Below are 22,204 nucleotides of genomic sequence, written 5' to 3'. Positions count from 1 at the left end.
GAAGACCTGGGAACATACTCAAAGGAGTGCAGAAGTTCACATAGGGAGGGCGAGCAAGGTACACACGACACATTTAAAGTGCAGATTAATTATAGATAGTCAAACACAAAAAAGGAGGCATAGACAAGTACTTAATAGAGACAGACACATGAGGAAGAGGGTGCAGAAAGAGATACACTGCAGGTTTCAGAGGATGTCAGTCACTTACAGTTATTTCTGCCACGCTTCTAGGCCTGGCCATATAGAAGTAGACTCCTCAGCTCTCTGTTTTGGGCTAATGCGCCTGCTGGGCAACAAGAGGTACTGTACAATATGTACCCATAGAGATTGTGGGTGGTATTCAGTATGCCAGCTGTTGGGATCCCGGCACTTACTGGCGCTGGAATCCCGACACCCGGCATACCGACAACTATTCTCCCTCTTGGGGGTCGACGACCCCCCCTGGAGGGAGAATAAATAGCGTGGTGTGCGTAGCACGCTACCGTGCCCACAGCGTGGCGAGTGCAGCGAGCCTGCAACGGGCTCATTGCACTCGCCCCGCTGCCGGCATCCCGATCGCTGGCCACTCATACTACACCCAAGATAGTAATACTATCAAATCATTTTTAATATGTGCATGTACAACTACAAATATAAATGTACTATTTCCAAATCCTTCTTTACAACCATTTTACAGTATCCAGATTGTGGGCAAGGTACCTTCCACTGTGCTTGATTTGATTTAGTCTGTATAGATTGATATGTCTAAAATGTGAACAGACTTTTTTTTTGTTAAATAATGAATGTAGTTGTTTTGTAGCAAATAATCTAGATACCGCTTTGTTGTGTTATTTGGTCATCCTCCTCTCTTTGTTATTTTACAATCTTTAGTTCAGATAGCAATGATGAGATATGTGGAAATGTTGTATTATTATTATTATTATTATTATTATTATTATATGTATGTGTTCTGGATCTTTTTGATGTATGTAGGTAGCAAGAAAGTCTGTAAAAGCTACCTGCCGAGTGACCTAATCTTCAGTGCTATATCTGCTGTATTTCCAGAGAGAGGCTTCCCTGAGGAAGTCAAGGAAAGGTAAGTTATCCCAAACTGATGTAAAAGGTCACTGTCCACATATCCTTGTAATTCTACTGAGATTACCTCTATAGTTAGTATTTATCAGGGAGTGTGCTTACATTTTTATAGAAATAACTATACAGTATGGTTACTACAAATTGTGGAATGCTTGCAATAAATATGATATACAGATGTGCCCTCATACATTATTGCTGCAGTTGTGCTAAACATCCTTTCTTGGGACTCTGCTTGCTTCGATCGTCTTTTTTTGTCTTTTTTTGCCCGAATATGCATCTTAGTTGCAAGGTGATGGGCTAAAACCGCTTCACGTCAGGTTCCTTTTTGCTTTGTATACAGATTCAGAGTCAGTCGCACACAGATGTTGCATATCAGATTAATCAGTGCAGTCTTGTGAAGCCGTTTTGTTGTATCACATTGCGATTAAGATACACATTGAAGTGAAAAAGACACTACTCCACTCGGTACGGCTCACTCACGCTAGGCCCCTCGGTCTGTATGGCATATTGAGGCTAGGTGTATGAGGACACTTTTGTGTAGTTGTGCTGCCTACCTAGTAAAATACCTTGACACTTTTGGCATACTGTATTCTACACAGTAAAATAGTTACACATTTATTTGTGAATCATGCAACTTAGGGGGTCATTCCGAGTTGATCGCTAGCTGCCGTTGTTCGCAGCGCAGTGATCAGGCTAAAAATCGGCACTTCTGCGCATGCGTATGGTGCGCAGTGCTTTCACAAATGCCAATGCAGTTTCACACAAGGTCTAGCAACGCTTTTCAGTCGCACTGCTGATCGGTGAGTGATTGACAGGAAAGGGGTCGTTTCTGGGAGATAACTGACCATTTTCCGCTAGTGTGCTGAAAAACGCAGGCGTGTCAGATAAAAACGCAGGCGTGCCTGGGGAAACGGGGGAGTGGCTGGCCGAACGCAGGGCGTGTTTGTGACGTCAAAACGGGAACTTAATATATGAAGTGATCGCAAGGTAAGAGTAGGTCTGCAGCTACTCTGAAGAAAAAATTTGGTGCCGTTCTGCGATCCTTTCGTTCGCACTTCTACTAAGCTAAGATACACTCCCAGAGGGAGTGTGTTCCCTTCCCTGCCGGGGTGGTCGGCGGCAGTGCGTACACACTGAGCGATATGCAAACTCTATCGCTCAGTGACGTCATGCTGCGACCGGGCCATGGATGCAGATTTTGGACGACAGTCCAAATTGAGCTGTATGCACGGCGGCAGCATAAACACTTTGGGGTATATTCAATAGGAGTCGGATCCATTCCGACATGCAGTTGTCGGAATGGATCCGACAACCCCTATTCAATGGACGGCCAAATCCGACTGTCGGATTTGGCCGTCCTGTCAGGCCGCTGCTGTCAGAGGCTGCGGATGCGCTGACAGCAGCGGCCAGGGAAGAAGAGAGCGGCGGCCGTGAGCGGGAGGGGCTGGCTGCGGGGGACATATGTGGAGCCGCAGGCGGAGCTGGCAGCAGGAAGAGAGGTGCTGCGGTGGCAAGGGGAGCATTGATCGGCGGCCGGTGGGAGGTGCTGGCAGTGGGGTAACATGTCTGCGGCGGCGGGGGGAGGTGCTGCAGGGAGAGAGGTGCCTAGCCGGGAGACGGCCAGGCACCTCTCTCCCTGCAACGCCTCCCCCCGCCGCTGCAGACATGTCCCCCCACAGCCTGCTCCTCCCGCCGGCTGCCGATCTCTGCTCCGCCCGCAGCATCACTAGTCTCCTCATCTCAACACGACTTTTTTTAAAGTCGGATTGAGATTGTCGGAAACGGGGCTAAAACCTGTCGGGTTTGGCCCCGCTTCCGACAATGCACGCTGAAGCCGCCGATCAGCGTGCATTCCGACAGCATTCCGACAAGTCGGGTTTCCCGACTTGTCGGAATAAACGGGGCACTAATGAATAGGTCGGAACCCCATCCGACCTAAAACTGTCGGAAGCTGCCGTCTTTCCGACAAGACGGCAGCTTCCGACAGTTATTGAATATACCCCTTAGCGATAAAGTAAACGATGTTGCTCAAGAAGTATCAAAATGAGCGACGTCGTTTAATTTATCGCTAAGTGTGTACCCACCTTTAATGTAAGCTATTTGTTATTGCCACAGCATCTCCACAGCATTTGCATATTCGACCTTGCTTCTGATATTTTAATTACTTGTGTACAGCTATCAAATCTTTCCCTTGATTTCCTTTGTTGGTGTTCGTTAATCCAAAATTCCGAGGATGGAAGAAATGCATCAGTTGTTAATATAATAGATAATCACAATAATTTTGCTCACAATACTGAATATTTATGTACATTCAGTTAGTTAAAGTGCTTCCAGACTTCCGTTTCCAGTGTATTGTTATCCTAGTCATCTGCTTTGCATGCATAATCAGTCATTCCCACTGAGATGATTCAATAATTCATGTGCACATTAGCATTACTCTATAAGTCATTAGACCAGTCCACATTCTAGTAGTGAAATGTCAGAAAGGATTGTAAAAAAACAACACCTGTGGACTCAATAAGGCATGGAATGTTCTTTCTACTGTGATGATGATTGTTTTGGTATCCTTCATCTAGAGGCGCAGTTGCCTAGTCCCAATTGTTGTTGTTTATATATGAGGTACCACAAAATTCTGAAACACCTGGAAAGGGGGAATAGAGTACAGGTACAAAGATGTAGAGGGCAAATTCAGACCCTGTCGTTGATGTGCAAAACTCGCTATGAAGCGATTCTTGCACATCTGTGCATGCGCGTACGCCAGCACGCGCATGTGCAAGGTCCTAAACTGCATTCTCTTCAGAACGCAGTTTAAGTCCTGGAGTGGGGCGGGAACGGGGCGTCGATGCCGCGTTTTGTGGGCGTCTATTCTCCATTTAAGGGACGCGGTCTGGACACGGAGGCGTGTCTGGACCGTTGCTGGGGCGGGTCTTGGCGCCTGTATGATGTCACATGTAGCCGCTGCGACCCTTAACATTGCAGGTAGCCGTCTGCCTTCACAGCTAGACTACGTAGGCAGAGGGCTACCCGAAACATGCGAAAGCTGCTTTCGCATGTCTGCAGGGGGGTGGCTGGATTCGGCATGCAGGGTTAACTTGCCATGTCCTTGACGTCCCTCCTCATGTCAAAGAATTTGATCATAGATGTGCGATTTTTTTTTCCGCACATCTACGATCCGGTCTGAATTAGGCCCAAAATACAGACAATCAAGAATCTTAATACTGTGCATAAGGTGTGGAACAAACAAGTGTAATAAAGTATCAAGCATCTTATGTATCCAAGGGCACACAGGTGGTTGATGTGGAAGCAAACAAGACAGGAGGGTCCTGCTTGTGAGAGCTTGCATTCTAATGGAGAGGTACTGTATAGCAAAAAAGCATTGTTATCCGTACAGGAATAGAAAGGAATCATTGCATTGTGAAGTTTAATTTCTTGTTAAGCAGTGCTTTCCAATAATAAAATATACTTTAGAACTACAAAAAGGATAGATATTCTGATACAGAGGCATAAATAAGGTCCACACATATATGTATGTATGTATATATATATATATATATATATATATATATATATATATATATATATAATGTATTGACATTTTCTTTCCTATTATTAATGTTGCTTAAAATTTGTTCCAAACCATATAGCCCCTAGCGAGATACTGGAGTGAGATAAGTCAAGAAATATTGTGAATATTGGTTTGTTCAGAAGGGTAGTCTTATAACCCGAAAGCGTTTCAGGCATCTAGCTATGATACAACTCCATAACGATTTTAAACCAGTAGACTCACTAATGTTTTTTTGTTTCATTCAATTAATATAGTTCTTCTGTATGTTGTTATGAGTCATTTTCCATTAATTATCAATAACAAAACTGGTTTATATTGCCACACCATAACTTCCTCCATATGACACACAGGCGGCACACTTTTTTCTGTTACAGTATGTGGTAAAGATACTTATATTCTATAGCTTAGGTTTGAATGCAGTTATACCTGTACATATACACAGTCTTATTGACTCAGAAGTGGTGGGACTCAGAGAGGAGTGGGTCAGGTACGGAAGAAATAAATGGAGATAAATCAAGATGTGGATTTTGGTATTTGAAGAGGTGGAGTAGGTGGAGAGAGGCTGAAGGAAAGGAGGAAGTTATCGCAGGCCTGGAATGCAGAGGTCACAAAACCTGGAGAGATATTTGGCAGTGGCATAGTCGATGGCTTTGTCAATAGGAATGGTATTGTTATTCAGTGTTAACTGAAACATTTAATGTAATTACTGCATCTCTTTATTTCTCTCATGGCATTTGTTCTGTTAGTTCAGAATTGCATTAATAAAGCAAATGTGCAACGCCATTAAAAAAACAAAAAAGTTCTTGTTTTTTTATTTTTTAAGGTACAGAGAGCTGACTGCAGCATCAGATCCCAACGCTCTTCCACCACAGTGCACTCCCAATATTGATGGTCCTTCTGCCAAATCCGTGCCAAGAGAACAGTCCTTGCACTCCTTCCACACTTTGTTCTGCCGCCGCTGTTTTAAATATGACTGCTTTCTGCACCGTAAGTGGACCGGCAACTTGCTGCCCTTGTCAGTTCAAGGTCCTTTAAAAGTATGTTTCCTTCATAGCCATAAGTGGTTTTAACCTCACTATGGATTTTCCATCCAAAACGGATTTTTTATTATACACTACCCCAGGGGCGGATCCAGAAGAAAATGATAGGGGGGGGCACCATAGAAGGGGCAAGTACATTTGCGTGCGGCTTCGGTGCATGTGAGGTGGCGCTTCTTATACAATGCCCACAGTTGTAGCGCACATTATGCAATGTCCACTGTACTGGTAGTGCCCCTTATAAAGACCCCATAGTAGTGGTGCCCCTTATGCAATGCCCGTATTGCCCCCAGTAGTAATGTTGCCTGTAGTAATGCCCCCAGTCATTTAGCACCCTAGAAGTTATGTCTCCAGTGGTAATGCCCCTGCAGTTATGACCCCAGTAGTTTACCCTCCCACCCTTTAGTTTAGCATCCCAGTGGTAATGCCCCCAGTAGTTTGCCTGCTTGTAGTTTAGCCACCAGTAGTAATGCCCCCCTGTAGTTTGCCCCATTGTAGTTTAGCCCCTGTAGTTATGCCCCCCCTGTAGTTATGCCCCCCTTGTAGTTTAGCCCCAAGTAGTAATGCCCCCAGTAGTTTGGTCCCTGTAGTTATCCTCCAGTAGTTTGTCCCCTGTAGTTTAGCCCCCAAGTAGTAATGCCCCTGTAGTTACGCCGCCAGTTGTAATGCCCCTGTAGTTAGCCCCTTTGTACTTGGCCCCCAGTAATAATGTCCCCCAGTAGTGTGCCCCCAGTAGATGCCCCCCAGTAATAATGTCCCCCAGTAGTAATGCCCCCTAGGAGTTTGCCCCAATAGATGACCCCCCAGTAATAATGCCCCCAGTTGTAATACACCCAGTAGATGCCACCAGTAATAATGTCCCCCAGTAGTTTGCCCCCAGTAGATACCCCCGAGTAAAAATGTCCCCCAGTAGCTGCCCCCAGTAGTAATGCCCCAATAGATGACCCCCCAGTAGTAATGCCCCCAGTAGATGCCCCCCAGTAATAATGCCCCCAGTAGTTTGCCCCAGTAGTAATGCCCCCAGTAGATGCTTCCCCAGTAATAATGCCCCCAGTAGTAATGCCCCCCACCCAGTAGTAATGTCCCTTGTTGATGCCCCCCTGTAGTAATGCCCCCAGTAGTAATGCCCCCAGTAGATGCTCCCCAGTAGTAATGCCCCCCCACCCAGTAGTAATGTCCCTTGTTGATGCCCCCCAGTAGTAATGTCCCCCCCGTAGTTTGCCCCCAGTAGATGCCCCCGCTGCACTGAGGAAGAAAAAACACAACATACTTACCGAGCCCCGTTTCCGCTTCAAGACCGCTGCAGTCCTCCTCCTCTTGGCGTCCGCTCCTCAGCACTATGAGAGAGACGTCATGACTGACGTCTCTCCCATAGCGCAAGCCGCACAGTGACAGCGCCGGAGGCAGGAGCTCAGTACTTTCGGTGAGGAGAGACGGGCGCCCGCCGGTATCACAATCTCAGCGGGCGCCCGTCATCTCACTGTGCGGCACCGGGGGGGTGGAGGCCACAAATGACAGGGGGGGGGGGGGGGCACGGGCCGAGTGCCCAACCCCCCCCCCCCCCCCCCCCGGATCCCCAACTGCACTACCCCAAGTGTTTAGTTGCCTGGATAGGCAAATCCCGCCACGGTTTGTATAAGCCTGGCACAACAGTGCTGACATTGATCTATCCTGTCTTCCATATGTCATTCATCCTAATTACACCATGCAGCACGAGATGCTTGGCTTGACTGAGCTACCAGGTTCCATACAACTCTGCTAACATCGGGCATCTTTTTTTCTATCTAATTCTCCACTGATGTCACATGTAATTCTCCACTGATGTCACATGTTACTAGTTAATTGGAGCCAACATAGCTACTTCCACTGAGTGTAGTTAATTTGTTAGTAGATTCTCTGTTTGATCTGTATAGTGGAACCCTGTCTTAGCAATAGAGCCTATATTTAGGTAATATAACTGTGAACTGTCAACATCAGTATACTGCATAGAACCAAGGCTTTCAGAACAATCCTACTCCTAGCTTTTTCTATTTATTGTCTGATTTAGCCTTTCATGCGAGTCCCAATATGTGCAGAAGGAGAAACCGAGAAATTAAGATCGAGACGGAACCGTGCGGAAATCACTGCTTCTTGTGGCTGGTGGGTTTTTCTCCTCTAATGTGTAAAATACATAATAGAGATTTATTTGACTATTCACATTCAAGTGTACCCATTTTTACACACCGTAAAGGCAGCCATTTTGTGCATTGAACCAATTTTCACAAGAATGCAATGTACTGTACATTCCGTAGGAAGCTGTGCTTGAAGCATCAGGCACTTAGTGATGTCTTCAGTAATGTCTCTACTTACTAATATACTGAAAGGCTAAATTTCCATGAGCCCATGGCTGTCTTTCTCATTGTTCAGTTAATAGACATTAAAACTCCTGCAGAACTATATGCCACTAGAGAGGTATTGTCCAATTGTGGCCAGAGCCTTCCTCCTGCCATTGCCTCCTATACTGGTGGGTCCATTGACCAGTACCCCTCAGTTTGCGTAAATCCTGCCTAGAGTGCATATATGAAAGTTGTATGTATTTTCCAAAATTTTTTTTTTTTATAGAAAGGCAGGCACTCTAGTGTTCTACTCAATCTGCGCTTTGCTATTGGTGTATCAAAGCATTTACAAATGTTTAGAGTTTATCATTTATCCAGTCCTCTCCAGTAGTTCTGAATTGTGAGCTTACAGATTTGTCCGCATACTTTGTTGTGGATTGCGGCATAGCGGGAGCACGTGTACTCACCTGCTATCCATTCGCTTACAATGGGAGACCCGCTGAAGCAGTTAAGCGCTGCCTCCCGTGACATAACGTTATTGCAAAGCATATACATCACGGCAAAGAAAGCAGCAACAAATGGGACTCATCTGTATATACATCTCTATTAGTGGCAGATGTGGGAATTTCCCTCCTTTACTGAACTGTGGACCAAATCAATATATGTGCCTTCCTGGCTGTTTCCTCTAGAGCTTCTTGGGTGGCATTGCTGCCAGAGTTACAGACTTTTATTCGGGGGGTTGTTAGAATTTAGCCTCCCTACTGTATATTCCACCAGTTCCACCATGGGATCTAAATCTGGTATTGGAGGTGTTACAGCAAGCTCCTTTCAAACCTCTTCAGGCAGTAGACGTAAGGTGGCTTACTTAGAGAATTGTTTTGGGTTTTTTTTGTTAGTTATAGCCTCTGGGGAAAATCTGAGCTGGCAGCTCCCTCTTGTACATCTCCATTTTAAATTTTTCTTCCTGATAGAGTAGTTTTGCGACAAGTCATTTCAGCCCATGATTGTTTCGACTTATTAATTAGTAGATTGTTTTGCTGGCATTTCGGCAGTCAAATTCTTCCGAAGGGAATTCTACTCTCTATCTCTTGGATGTGGTGAGGGCATTGCTCATTTATTGAAGCGGACCTGTTCCTTTCACAAGACCTTCTTTTAGTTTTGTTTAAAGCTCACAAGCAGAGCTGAACGGTTCCCAAGCAGTCCATTGCCTGGTGGATTAGATCTGTTATTAGGAAAGCTTATTTGTCTGTGGTGCAGCTGATTCCAGATACCACCAAGGCACATTCTAAAGGGCTGTGAGCAGTTCTTGGGTAGTGCGGCAAGGTGCTTCGGTTGAGCAGTTGTGCAGGGTGGCTACCTTTAGAAAATGTTTACATTTCTACACTTTGCACACTGTGTAGCCGGAGCATACTCCTCACTCTTGGGCTTGCTTCTATTAAAAGTTTGTACCAATAGTGCTCTTATCACAAGTAAACCAAAGAGTGTGAAAATTGGATGTTGGTTCTTACTTGTAAAAGCCTATTACCAGAGTCCATGGGGTACGCTGGATTACGCTGGGTATAGTGGAGATGGAGGAGTCTAGGCACCAAACAGTTAAATGTTTTAAAGACAGCACAGGCTCCTCCTCCCCTTTTCCCCCGCCTCCTGCCTACAAAATCCACTTAAACTTAACAAGCCCAAGGACAGGGAGAAGGAGAGGAGAAAAACCGGAACACTTACAAAGTCAGGCACACAACCTGAACCTGAGTGAAGTGCTGCACAAGGAAACCCCTTAGCCAGCCAGGGGCTGTTCCAAAGCAGTCTTGATGGGGACTGCTTTTGGGACATCCCAGCATATTCCAGTATTCCCCATGGACTCAGAGAAAAGGTTGTTACAGGTAAGAATCAAAATCACATTTTCTCTTTCATGTATGGGGGACACTGGAATACTCTGGGATGTCTGAAAGCTGTCCCCATAAGGGAGAGAAAGCGCCTGTGCTGTGCGTAAAACCATTTGCTTGACACTAGCTAAAAGCGAGGCAAAGGTGTCAGACTGATAGAAGACAAGTAAGTATGTAATGAGGATCCACAAGCAGACTTAGAAAATTACTGTGTTGAAGGTCGCACCTAGCCGGCCAGGGGGAACCAAGTAATAGTCACTAACGGCATACCTCCCAACATGACCCTTTTCAGGAGGGGCAAAATACTTCTGCACTTCCCTCTTAATTTATGATTGCTGTCACCTGTGTTGAACTAGTTATTGGATAAAAAAAGTGTTTCATCACAGGTGATGGCAATCATAGATTAAGATGGAAGCCCACAAACAGAGCATTTTGGCCCTCCTGGAAAGGGTCAATTTGGGAGGTATAACTAATAGGGCTTCGGTGAGGTCTGAACAGGCATGCATGCCCAAGTGATATCTTACGGGTGAACCCACTGCAGCACTCTTCAACAGAGTGCAGAAAATCCACACAACGCCCAATGTTCTGAAGGATTCTAGATCCTGCTGATCCTCAACAGGAATAGCTGAGACTACAATGTTCTGTTGAAAGTAGCTAAGAACTGATAGAGGAAAAGCCAGTTAAGGGTCTAAGGACTACACTGACATAAAGGGTTCCAGGAATATAGGTGATCCAGGATACTGGCGCAGAAACACCAGAATCCCCACAAACGAAGAGACAGGCAGGAGGGCTGCCTAGGGCCATCTCAATATTTGGACCCAATGGGCAGATGCCCAGGGCCCCTTGATTTTAGGGGCCTTCGAGTAGGGCTGGTTGAGCCAGGGGCATATACCCCCCTGCCCCTCACCCCACCCCTCCCTTCCTGGCTGTTGCCTCTCGATCTCTTTGGGTGGCAGGTAGAAAATGCTGCTCGGCCGCTCTTCTAAGTACACACATTCAGTGCGCCAGGCAGTACTCTCTACCTGCCTCCCAACTTGTCCGCTCCGGACAAAAAAAAACAGAAAAGTTACATGATCCAGGGTCTTCTGTAATGAGATGTACACCTGAGGTACAGTATCAGCTGGGAAATGCCCTGCAGCCTCAGAAGGTGGCAGCAAACAGGGCCAATAACTGAGGGAGACTGTCTAGACAAGGCATAGTTGCATATGCTCGGACATAGTGAAAGCCACCTCTATACTGTCTAAGCCACTGGGAAACAACACTGTGGCACTGTAGGTAATATTAAACACCATTGCCATGTGATAACTGCTGTCTGTATATCTGTTTTCGGGTACCGCAGATGGGGTATCACGTCATGGTATCTGGATGATAGACAGTGTCTAGGTAGACAGTCAATAGGTCAACATCATATGTCCAACATGCCTTAGGTCGACAGGTACAGAAGGTCAACAGAAACAACGATTGACATGCCATTGGTCGACATGTATTTTTTGGGTTACATGCGTTCCCAACATCTTGTCGCAGCTTTCCCTGAGGCCCCAGACGAGCGGCCCGGAACACCTGCTAGCGGCCCGCAGCACCCGAAGCTGATACCCTCTCCCCTGCAGCCGCGACACCCAGTGTCTGATCACCAGCAGCGATTTACTGACGAGACAGGACGGGGACTGGCCATACTTCCTGAGGCTGGGGGGCTGTGAGTGCGCTGCGCTCCAGACCGCGGCGCCCTGGCTTTCCTGCAGTCCTCCCTCATATCATATCTTATTGGAATGCCTTTCTACCCCTCTGAGATAACCCAGCGGCCAAGTGTTATAGCTTTGCGCTATGCCGGACTACCGTAGCCACTGATGCCGCAATGATTTGCTGATGCCAACCCACAGGGAGCTACACCGCTGAAGGCATCCTCATGTGAGCTATGCAACCTTCTTTCACCTTGTTACCTTGACCTTAAGGAATCTAAACTTCTCGACGCTGATTGAGTGATGCCCAGGAACAAGAAATCTTCTCAAAAGTCCGGTACATCAACTCCGCGGGGGAACATGTCGCAGTCCGCTATGAGATTATTTTTACAATACGCCTCGCCCACTTTAACAGAAAACCCTTCTGCTACAAACCCCCCCCTCTCCCCGCATGCCTCCCACGCACCCTCTCCAAGCGTGGACGCACCACAAGCCTGCCCCCCAGGGGGTAGGGATCTACAAGACATCTTAACCTACATGAAAAACCTACCCACTAAACAGGATCTGCAGGACACAGTGAGACGTGAACTGGCCACCATGAGACAAGACATCTCTCACATCTCTGATCGGGTGACGAGCGTGGAAGATTACCAGGTCTCCTCCGACACATTTCTGAAGTCATTGATGAATGTCATTGAAGCCCAGTCGGCAGAGATCCGCTCCCTCCAAACACGGTTAACGGATTTGGACAACAGAGGGAGGAGAAACAACATCCGTGTGCGGGGATTGCCGGAAGACGTCCCTCAAACAGGCCTGATTGACGCTCTCACGAAAATCTTCAACGAAATATTAGGTAACGACCCCAACGATACTATCACCTTTGACAGGGCCCATCGTGCCCTGAAACCAAGAGGTCTCTCCGCAGACAGACCACGCGATGTCATCTGCAGATTGCAATATTTCACCCAGAAGGATGACATCATGCGCAAGGCACGCCAACTCGATGGAGTCGATTTCAACAGCTCACTGCTTCATATTTACCAAGACTTGTCCTGGCACACCCTCCAACAACGGAAGGCCCTCAAGCCCCTAACGGACGAGCTCCGTAAACGCCAATTGAAATACCGTTGGGGCTTTCCCTTCAACCTCCAAGTCTCCTCATCGGGGAAAACCCACACCCTCAACTCCTACTCGGACCTCCCTGTGTTCTGTAAAGTTCTTGGCATACCGAAACTTGACTTACGCGACTGGGACTTCCCTATTCCAACGTTGCCACCTCTCCAACTCCCGAGTACAGGAACCCCCTGGCGGGAGGTGCGGAGGGCCGGGAGGAAGGGCTCCAACGAATCCCCCTCTGACAAAGACTCAAATGCCACCGGATTGATAACCTGAGACCTTTTGTTTGTCCTTGTTCTCCCTAAACTATCTTTCTAGGTTACAGCGTGACACCATTTCTCACCACTGATGAACCTTCATCCAATATCTCGCTGTTACTGGGGCTATGCCCTCCCCATTATGTATTGGGCCGTTGATTGTTAACTCCTGTTTCCTGACTATGAGATTTCTTACATCCTACCACTCGAAGATTTCTTCATGTTAACGAGGTTTACAGTTTACAATTAGTTAAAACTAAGCATGTATAATGATTACTGCATTATTTTTTCCCATTTTCAATATGCCTTTGGCGGTGGCTCCCTCATCCGCCCCACACCCGCTCCTGGCTGTTTTGCCTCTTGGGTTCCCAATCCTCAGATGGATCGGCTACCCCATTGCAGGTTTTTTGATTGTTATTGTTGTTTTTTCTTCATGCTCTGTCCCTTTCTTTTTCCCTCCTATTCCTTCCTCTTTCCTCTCGTTGATCACCCTGGGCCCACCGCCTTCCATCATGACCTATGTCTCCTATGACATCCCCTGGTAGAGTTAAAGTAACATCGATCAACGCGAAGGGCCTTAACGTGCCGGAGAAAAGAGCCTCCCTTTTACGGTCTCTTTGGGCTGATAGAGTAGATGTTGCGCTGGTCCAAGAGTCGCATTTTAAAATCTCAGCTAAGAACCCCTCCTTGACTAACCACCGTTACCCTCAGGCCTTTTATAATAATAACCCAGACTCTAAATCAAAAGGTGTAGCGATATTATTCTCTAGGACCCTTCAGCTGTCAGTCATATCAGTTCACAAGCTGATCCCGGGTCGTCTCCTGATAGTGCGTTGTAAAATATGTATGTGCCCATACACATTTGTTGCACTATATGCCCCAAATAAGGACCAGGTCCCATTTTTCCGCTCCGCCCTTTCCCAAATGGAACCACTCCTTTCAGGGGTTGTTGTTTTGGGGGGTGACCTGAATTGGACAATGGACCCATCCTTAGACTCATCCTCTAACGCCCCCCGGACCTCCCAACGTCAATACCGACAGGTTAGACGACTGTTCCATGACCTCCAGCTAGCTGACTCCTGGAGGGTTCTTCACCCCTCTGAAAGAGATTACTCCTTTTACTCACCCCCACACAAAGCCTACTCCCGTCTTGATTATCTATTTCTTAGTCACAGACATCTCCCTTTACTAATAGACTCCACCATAGGCTCGATGACCTGGTCTGACCATGCCCCAGTACATATGACTTTTTCAACCCCCCAGGCTACCCCGGGTCAATGGACCTGGCGTCTTAATGAGTCATTGCTACAGGACCAATATTGCAGGGGTGAAATAGAAAAGGCTTTGACTGAATTCTTCTCCATGAATGATACTGATGATGTCTCAAAGATTATCCTGTGGGAAGCGCATAAATGCACCATAAGGGGTAAGCTTATACAGTTGGGAACATTTATGAAGAAACAGAGGTTAGCACTAATCACCAAACTATTGCAACGACTCTACCATCTTGAATCCTCACACAAAACGTCTCTATCAGAGACTGACTACCTAGAACTACTTGACACGCGGGCTCAACTAAAGAAAACCCTTACTGATAGTATCCAGCTTTCTGTCCGTAAATGCAACTCCAAATACTACCAGTGGGGTAATAAACCTGGTCGCCTCCTGGCCCAGGCTCTCAAGGCCCAACGCTCCTCTTTGTTTATTAATAACGTGAAGGACCCTGGAGATGCTCTCCGTTTCAAAACCCCTGAAATAGCTACATGCTTCAAACAGTATTACTCCCTTTTATATAACCTGGAGAACCGACCCGATAGCACCACCTCTCCTTACGACTTCCTACAGGCGAAGGCATATTTAGAAAAGGTGTCCTACCCCGTCCTATCACCTTCAGATAGGGAAGCATTGGAACTACCTTTTACCCAGCAAGAACTGAAAAACGCTCTGACCTCGACACCCTCTGGCAAGAGTCCAGGGCCGGACGGCTTCACGCTTACCTACTATAAACAATTTAAAGACGTCCTCTCCTCCTATCTCCTCCAGGCCTTTAACTCTATCTTCGCAGATACCCATTTCTCAAACCAGTCCTTAGAAGCCCACATTTCCGTTCTACCTAAACCCGGTAAAGACCCCTCGATGTGCTCCAGTTATAGGCCCATATCTCTTCTAAATGTCGATGTCAAGCTTTTCGCAAAACTAATAGCAAACAGACTGAATGTATTCCTGCCTTCTCTAGTTCACAACGACCAGGTGGGCTTCGTCCCGAACCGCGAGGCTAAGGACAATACCACTAAGGTACTGAGCCTAATTCATATAGCATCCCAGGGTAGCTCTCCCACTGTGCTGCTATCCACCGATGCCGAAAAGGCTTTTGATAGAGTCAGTTGGGGTTTTATGAGGTCTGTACTGGGGCACATCGGATTGGGCCCCCTAGCACTTGGCAGAATTATGGGACTTTATAGATCACCCACAGCTTGGGTCCGAGTCAACGGATCCTTATCTGACCCCTTTTCCATAAGTAACGGGACACGACAGGGTTGCCCACTATCCCCTTTACTCTTTGTCCTCTGTATCGAAGCCTTTGCTAGAGCTATTAGGGCCAATGATCACATTACTGGCCTGAAGGTTGGTGATACAGAGCACAAACTTTCCCTGTTTGCTGATGATTTATTAGCTACAATAACGCACCCGGTTTCCTCCCTCCCTCATCTCATGCAGGAGCTGTCCCATTCCGGGTCACTTTCCAACTTTAAGATCAACATGGCCAAATGCTGCGCCCTGAACATCTCCCCCCCCCCCCCCCCCCCGACACAGTGGCTAAACTTAAACAATCCTTCCCCTTTACTTGGAATACCTCCCACCTATCCTACTTGGGAATACAACTGCCGAGCGATCTGTCCTGTTTGTTCACATTGAATTTTGTGCCCCTTCTCCGAACACTCAGGGCTGATTATAGCAGTTGGTACCTCAAACCACTCTCTTGGCTGGGAAGGGTGAATGTTGTGAAGATGAATACTCTCCCTAAGCTACTCTACAAACTTCAGGCTCTCCCCATACGGATCCCAGACTCCTGGTTCAAGTCCATCCAACTCTTGATACAACAATTTATCTGGTCTCGGAAACGGCCTAGAATCAGCCGGTCCACTATGATTCGCTCCACCCTATGTGGTGGTTTCCAGTTACCTGATATCAGAAGCTATTATTGGGCAATTTTGCTTAATAGGGTTCTGGATTGGACGAGGAGTCGGGACACAAAGCAGTGGGTGGCTCTGGAGGGGCTTTACATGCAACAATTCCCAGAGATTTTCCCTTGGCTCCCTTCCCTCCCCAAGCCTCCCTCCCCTCACCCAACTGTCACCGCGACCCTCTCCTTCTGGAAAAAAGCGCGCCGCTGGCCCTTCCTCTCTTCCGATTTCGGCCCGTTGACCTCTTTTCTAGCCAACCCCGACTTTCTACCCGGCTTAATGCCCTCCCACTTTCGCGATTGGGCCCTTGAAGGTCTCTTTAGGGTAGGCCAGCTGGCGACCTCCTCAGGAGTTAGACAGTTTTCGGAAGTGCGATCTAAATGGGAAATCCCACAACATGATTTCTGGAAATATCTACAGCTTAGACATTTTCTGCACTCCAAACACAGATATCTCCAAGCTTCTCGGGAACTAACACAGTTTGAGAGGTTGTGCGTCTCTACATGCACCCCCCAGCACACTGTTTCCACACTTTGCAAATTATTACAGAGCCCCGGTGCTCAGACGCCCCCACCCTTCCAGTTAGCCTGGGAGAGGGATCTCGGGATTCAACTAACAGACAAAGACTGGCGGATGATATTCCTCAAATCCCATAAAAGTTCAGTATGTATACAAGTTAGGGAAACCCAATATAAACTTTTAATGAGATGGTACAGACACCCCTCTCTCCTCCACTTCATGTATCCTGGAGTGACAGACAGATGCTGGAGATGTCTTAATGCCACTGGTTCCCTAATGCACATCTGGTGGAACTGTCCCCTACTCCGACCATTCTGGGTTGATGTCATCTCCATTTCTCAAGACATACTCCATACCCCTATCCCTACTGACCCAGCCTTTTGGTTGCTTCCCACTCTTCAATATCACTGGCCCAGCACAAAACATCATTACTCCGCCACCTGTCTAATGCAGCACGGGCAGTTATCCCCACTCTATGGAGATCTCCATCTCCGCCCACAAGGAAACTATGGTTCACTAGAATTAATTATTATATGAATATGGAGAACATTCTCCTGGTTTCCAGAGATAAACTCCTAGAGTTCATGACCACTTGGTTACCTTGGATAGAATATACGTCCTCCAAAGACTACAAAGACTACATTTACGCCACCAAATGACTTAGCTCCGCAGTTGATCGATTAAAGAGACTGCATTACACCTCCCCCTCAGTTCGAGGGCCCCCAGACTTGGTCACAATATGTTTTTCTTCTTTCCTTTCCTTCATTTCATACTTCGCTCTTTTCTATAACTTTTCTACTATGTTACCTATGTTATCACGATGACACTCACTGTATAGACAGATAGCGAGTGGGTACCACATTGACACTATAGAACACCCTACTATTGCCTGTACTTATACTGACCCCCAGTGTCTAGGGTGGTACGCTACCCTGCTCCTTATGGCTATATTGCAATTGACCTTAATTACATGTTTTGAAGCTCTTTTGTCTAAATGTGATGTAATCTTCATATTTTCCTGAATAAAAACAGATTATACAAAAAAATACTGAAATTAAACTGATACTAAGTGTATCTATCAAACAGATAAGTTAAGTAGTACCCTGCACACAGAGAATATCCAGTCTGCACAAAACATATCAGTCCGCATCCATATATAGCAGCACCTACACAGATGAGGTAGGGACAGATGCACTATAACCTGACACAGTTTGCGAGGTATAGCAAAACAGAGGCATTGCACTCTCAGTAAAAAACACTGTACAGAAAAACAGAAACAACTGTATGTCCTGCCAGGAGAATCTGTGTCCGGCAACACAATCTGCAACTAAATCTATAGTTTGTGAGAATATGGAAACCCTACCCAAAACCTCATGTGTGTTAAATTCTCACACAACAGGCAGAGTAAGTTTCCGTAAGGATAAACCATGTTTTCTGACATATGGAGCCCCATGGCCTTTACATCTTTTTACAGAGGTGTATTCAGTGGGATGAGCCCAACACACTGTGTTATAGCTAAAATGGACGCCGACAGGTGGAGAGTGCAGGAACATTTGGCAGGCGGAAATTTCTCTTACCTGTTTACTTGTTTTCATACTGAGCTTTGCCCTGTTCCCTGGCACTATGCACCCCATCCCACTTGTTTTGCAGTTTACTACTATTGTGCCTTTACTCCTGGGACTAAAACTTAAATTTTTTACCCACTGGCTTATATTTCACCTATACAATCACAGATACCCTGCATGTAGCTTGCCATTGCAGGTTAGCTAGACCACCTCTGCTCATGGGAAAGAAGTGTGATAGTTGTATTCACAGCTTTACATTTGCTCTTTCTGTATGAGTAAATAATTGCCTGTTTGCTATAAAATGCTACTTTCTGCTTTCAACTCTGTATCTTTCAGGATGGCGCTAAAGAGTATGCCATGCTGAACAACCCCAGATTTAAATGCTTGGGAAGACGTAGAAGAAAAAGCCCAGCTGTCACTGCTTCCAACTCCAATGCTTCCTCTTCCACAGTGGTTGAGGCCAAGGAAGGGGACAGTGATCGAGACACTGGGAATGACTGTGCTTCCAGCTCTTCAGGTGAGGAGAAAAGTTCCAATAATTAAAGGAGGTGAGAGCATTTTCTGGAGAAATTGTAAGAGAACATTGAAACTACTAGAACCAATAATTTAAACGTGATAATCTTAAATCATTATTCCTAGCTTCAAAAGAGATATGGCCTATTGAGAAGTGGTCATGTCCATGGCACTCTTCTTAGGTACATCATAATGTATGCGAATTGGGAAGCGGCCGTTTGGCTGATCCGCCAACCTATCTAACGATTGGTAAGTGCATACACACCAGTCGTATTGAGAAGTGGTCATAGCTTCTTGCTTATGTGGCTTTGATTGGGTGGATCCGGTTGGCTTTGGACAAATTGGGATGGTGCTTGTGCATGTCAGGATGGGCATTACTGTGTATTGGTTTTTGCATTTTTTTAATAATAAATGTTGGGTATACAGGTGTATACTGGCCTAGATGCGTTCTACTGTAATAGATCTAGTAATAGTGCATCAGTTATACCGGTTGTATACCGTTTGCAGTCTTAATGCCAAAAATGATGATATAGACAGTCGTTATGTCAACACCACAACATCAAATGTCACCTTGCCACTACCTGCACATAGTTGACCTACAGTAATAACAAGTCTATATAATAATGTTGACAATACAAATCTTAAGGTAAATATTAGGGTTAGGATGAGGGGTCAACATTTCAACCTGACAACTTAATGGCAGTGTGGACATGTTGTACTGTAAGTCAACATTGTGCATGTCGACACGATGAACATGTTGAAATCGAGTATCTGTCGACCTGCTGTAGTCTTCGTTATGATTAGAGACTTTATAGATTTTGCAAAACAAAACAAACCCGTTTGTACCTGTTTGTGCTTCTCTTTCGTAATTTTCTAGTTTCTTGGTTGCATGTTTACTCAAGTCATTATTTAATTGTGTGTTTTAGTGAGGATTAGCTGCAGTGTGTAATTCTTCTCATACGGCAAACTCCTTATTCTATTTCCATTACAGAAGGTAATTCACGCTGTCAAACCCCCACCAGGCAAAGACAGGGAAGTGTGAGTGGGGACTTGCCTGAGGTGTCCGAGCCCAGTGAGCCAGTAGAGTGGTCGGGAGCTGAGGAATCTCTTTTCAGGGTCTTTCATGGAACCTACTTCAACAACTTCTGCTCCATTGCCAGACTCATGGGCACCAAAACATGCAAGCAGGTGAGAAACGCCTGGTTATCTATTTCATGGAGGTGATTAGCCATAAGGTTCCAGGGTAATTTGCAGATTATGTTACTGTGTGAAGTGTGTGTAATGCTGATTGCACCTCATTCATTGCCGTTATTACTGGTTTGTGCACGGAAACATAATGCACAAGTGTACTATGGAACCTGGCATCTAATTGAACCACTCCCTGTAAGTCTTAACTACCATGGGTTCATTTTTGTTTATGTTGTGGTTAAAGCCAGATACAAAGTAGTACCAATGTTAGCCAAGTAATCTTAACGATTTCCGAGCACACAGGTACACTAGAAATATGAATATATCCTAAGGGGAAATGTCTTACCTTTCACATGACAAGAGGTGAGTGTCATCACTGCAGTACATACATTTATGTTGGCTGATAATGTGGAATCTGCTTTGTGTAAGATAAAATGCCATGGCTGCGGGATGTCCGTGGCACTCTGCAGGATCGGATCTAGACCTTGCGGCGCCTCGACCGAAAAAATAGGGGCGTGACTTCATGGAGAAGGGGCGTGGTCAGTAATGCCCCCTGTAGCTGTGCCCACAGTAGTATTGCCCCCAGTACTGTACCCCCTGTAGAATTGCCCCCAGTACTGTGCCCCCTGTAGAATTGCCCCCAGTACTGTACCCCCTGTAGAATTGCCCCCAGTACTATGCCCCCTGTAGAATTGCCCCCAGTACTGTGCCCCCTGTAGAATTGCCCCCAGTACTGTGCCCCCTGTAGAATTGCCCCCAGTACTGTGCACCCTGTAGAATTGCCCCCAGTACTGTGCCCCCTGTAGAATTGCCCCCAGTACTATGCCCCCTGTAGAATTGCCCCCAGTACTGTGCCCCCTGTAGAATTGCCCCAGTACTGTGCCCCCTGTACAATTGCCCCCAGTACTGTGCCCCCTGTAGAGTAGAAAATAAAAATAAATGAATACTCACAATCACCTCTCCTGCTTCCCGACTGCTGCTGCCCTCCGTCTCCGGCCGCCGGCACCGCTCCTCGCATCTATGGGAGAGACGTCATGATGCCTTTCCCATAGCACCGCATAGACACTAGAGGTCAATTATGACCTCTAGCATCTATGTGCTGCTCCCACAATGCAGTGCAGTGCGCGATGAGTTCATCGCGCACAGCACCGGCACCAGTAGCGGATCTTGCCACGGTGGCGGCGCCCTCCGGAAGACGGTGCCCCGCGCAAAAATCCTGCTTGCCCGTAGCAAGATCCGCTACTGGCACTCTGCTTAGGTACATCATAATGTATGTGGATTGGGAAACCTAATTTCTCTGACGTCCTAGTGGATGCTGGGTACTCCGTAAGGACCATGGGGTATAGACGGGCTCCGCAGGAGACTGGGCACTCTTAAAAGAAAGATTAGGTACTATATCTGGTGTGCACTGGCTCCTCCCTCTATGCCCCTCCTCCAGATCTCAGTTAGTATCTGTGCCCGGCCAGAGCTGGATGCACCCTAGGGGCTCTCCTGAGCTTCCTAGAAAAGAAAGTATTTGTTAGGTTTTTTATTTTCAGTGAGATCTGCTGGCAACAGACTCACTGCTACGTGGGACTGAGGGGAGAGAAGCGAACCTACCTGCTTGCAGCTAGCTTGGGCTTCTAAGGCTACGGGACACCATTAGCTCGAGAGGGATCGAACACAGGTCCAGTCCTCGGTCGTCCGGTCCCGGAGCCGCGAAGTTGAAAATCGGCGGCTGAAGACTCCGGTCTTCATTAAGGTAGCGCACAGCACTGCAGCTGTGCGCCATTGCTCCCTTAGCACACCACACACTCCGGTCACTGATGGGTGCAGGGCGCTGGGGGGGCGCCCTGGGCAGCAATTAGATTACCTTACTTGGCGAAAAGCACATAATACAGTCTGATAAACTGTATATGTGCATTAACCCCCGCCATTAAAGTACATAAAAGGACAGAAGCCCGCCGCTGAGGGGGCCGGGCCTTCTTCCTCAGCACACCGGCGCCATTTTCTCTTCACAGCTCAGCTGGAAGGAAGCTCCCCAGGCTCTCCCCTGCAGTATCCTGGTACACAAAGGGTAAAAAAGAAAGGGTGGGGCACATAAATTTAGGCGCAAAAACTGTGTATATAAGCTGCTATAGGGGAAAAATCACTCAGTATAGTGTACATCCCTGTATTATATAGCGCTGTGGTGTGTGCTGTCATACTCTCTCTCTGTCTCTCCAAAGGGCCTGGTGGGGGAACTGTCTTCAAATAGAGCATCCCCTGTGTGTGTGGTGTGTCGGTACGCGTGTGTCGACATGTCTGAGGTAAAAGGCTCCTCTAAGGAGGTGAT

The 22,204-nt window shown here is 46.8% G+C and overlaps 1 protein-coding gene across 1 annotated transcript in view; it reads left to right on the top strand.

The window, feature by feature from the left end:
• The window catches only part of EZH1 (enhancer of zeste 1 polycomb repressive complex 2 subunit), a 193,759-nt gene that overhangs the window by 113,656 nt on the left and 57,899 nt on the right, over nt 1–22,204 (top strand). The window contains exons 8-12 of the mRNA XM_063960040.1: nt 973–1,075; nt 5,463–5,626; nt 7,724–7,815; nt 18,526–18,706; nt 19,694–19,890. Coding sequence (XP_063816110.1) covers nt 973–1,075; nt 5,463–5,626; nt 7,724–7,815; nt 18,526–18,706; nt 19,694–19,890 — 737 coding nt within the window. The remainder of the gene's footprint in view (nt 1–972; nt 1,076–5,462; nt 5,627–7,723; nt 7,816–18,525; nt 18,707–19,693; nt 19,891–22,204) is intronic.

The sequence above is a fragment of the Pseudophryne corroboree genome, chromosome 3 (assembly GCF_028390025.1).
Source record: "Pseudophryne corroboree isolate aPseCor3 chromosome 3, aPseCor3.hap2, whole genome shotgun sequence".
Taxonomy (NCBI): Eukaryota; Metazoa; Chordata; class Amphibia; order Anura; family Myobatrachidae; genus Pseudophryne; species Pseudophryne corroboree.
This window is presented reverse-complemented; position numbering and strand designations above follow the sequence as displayed.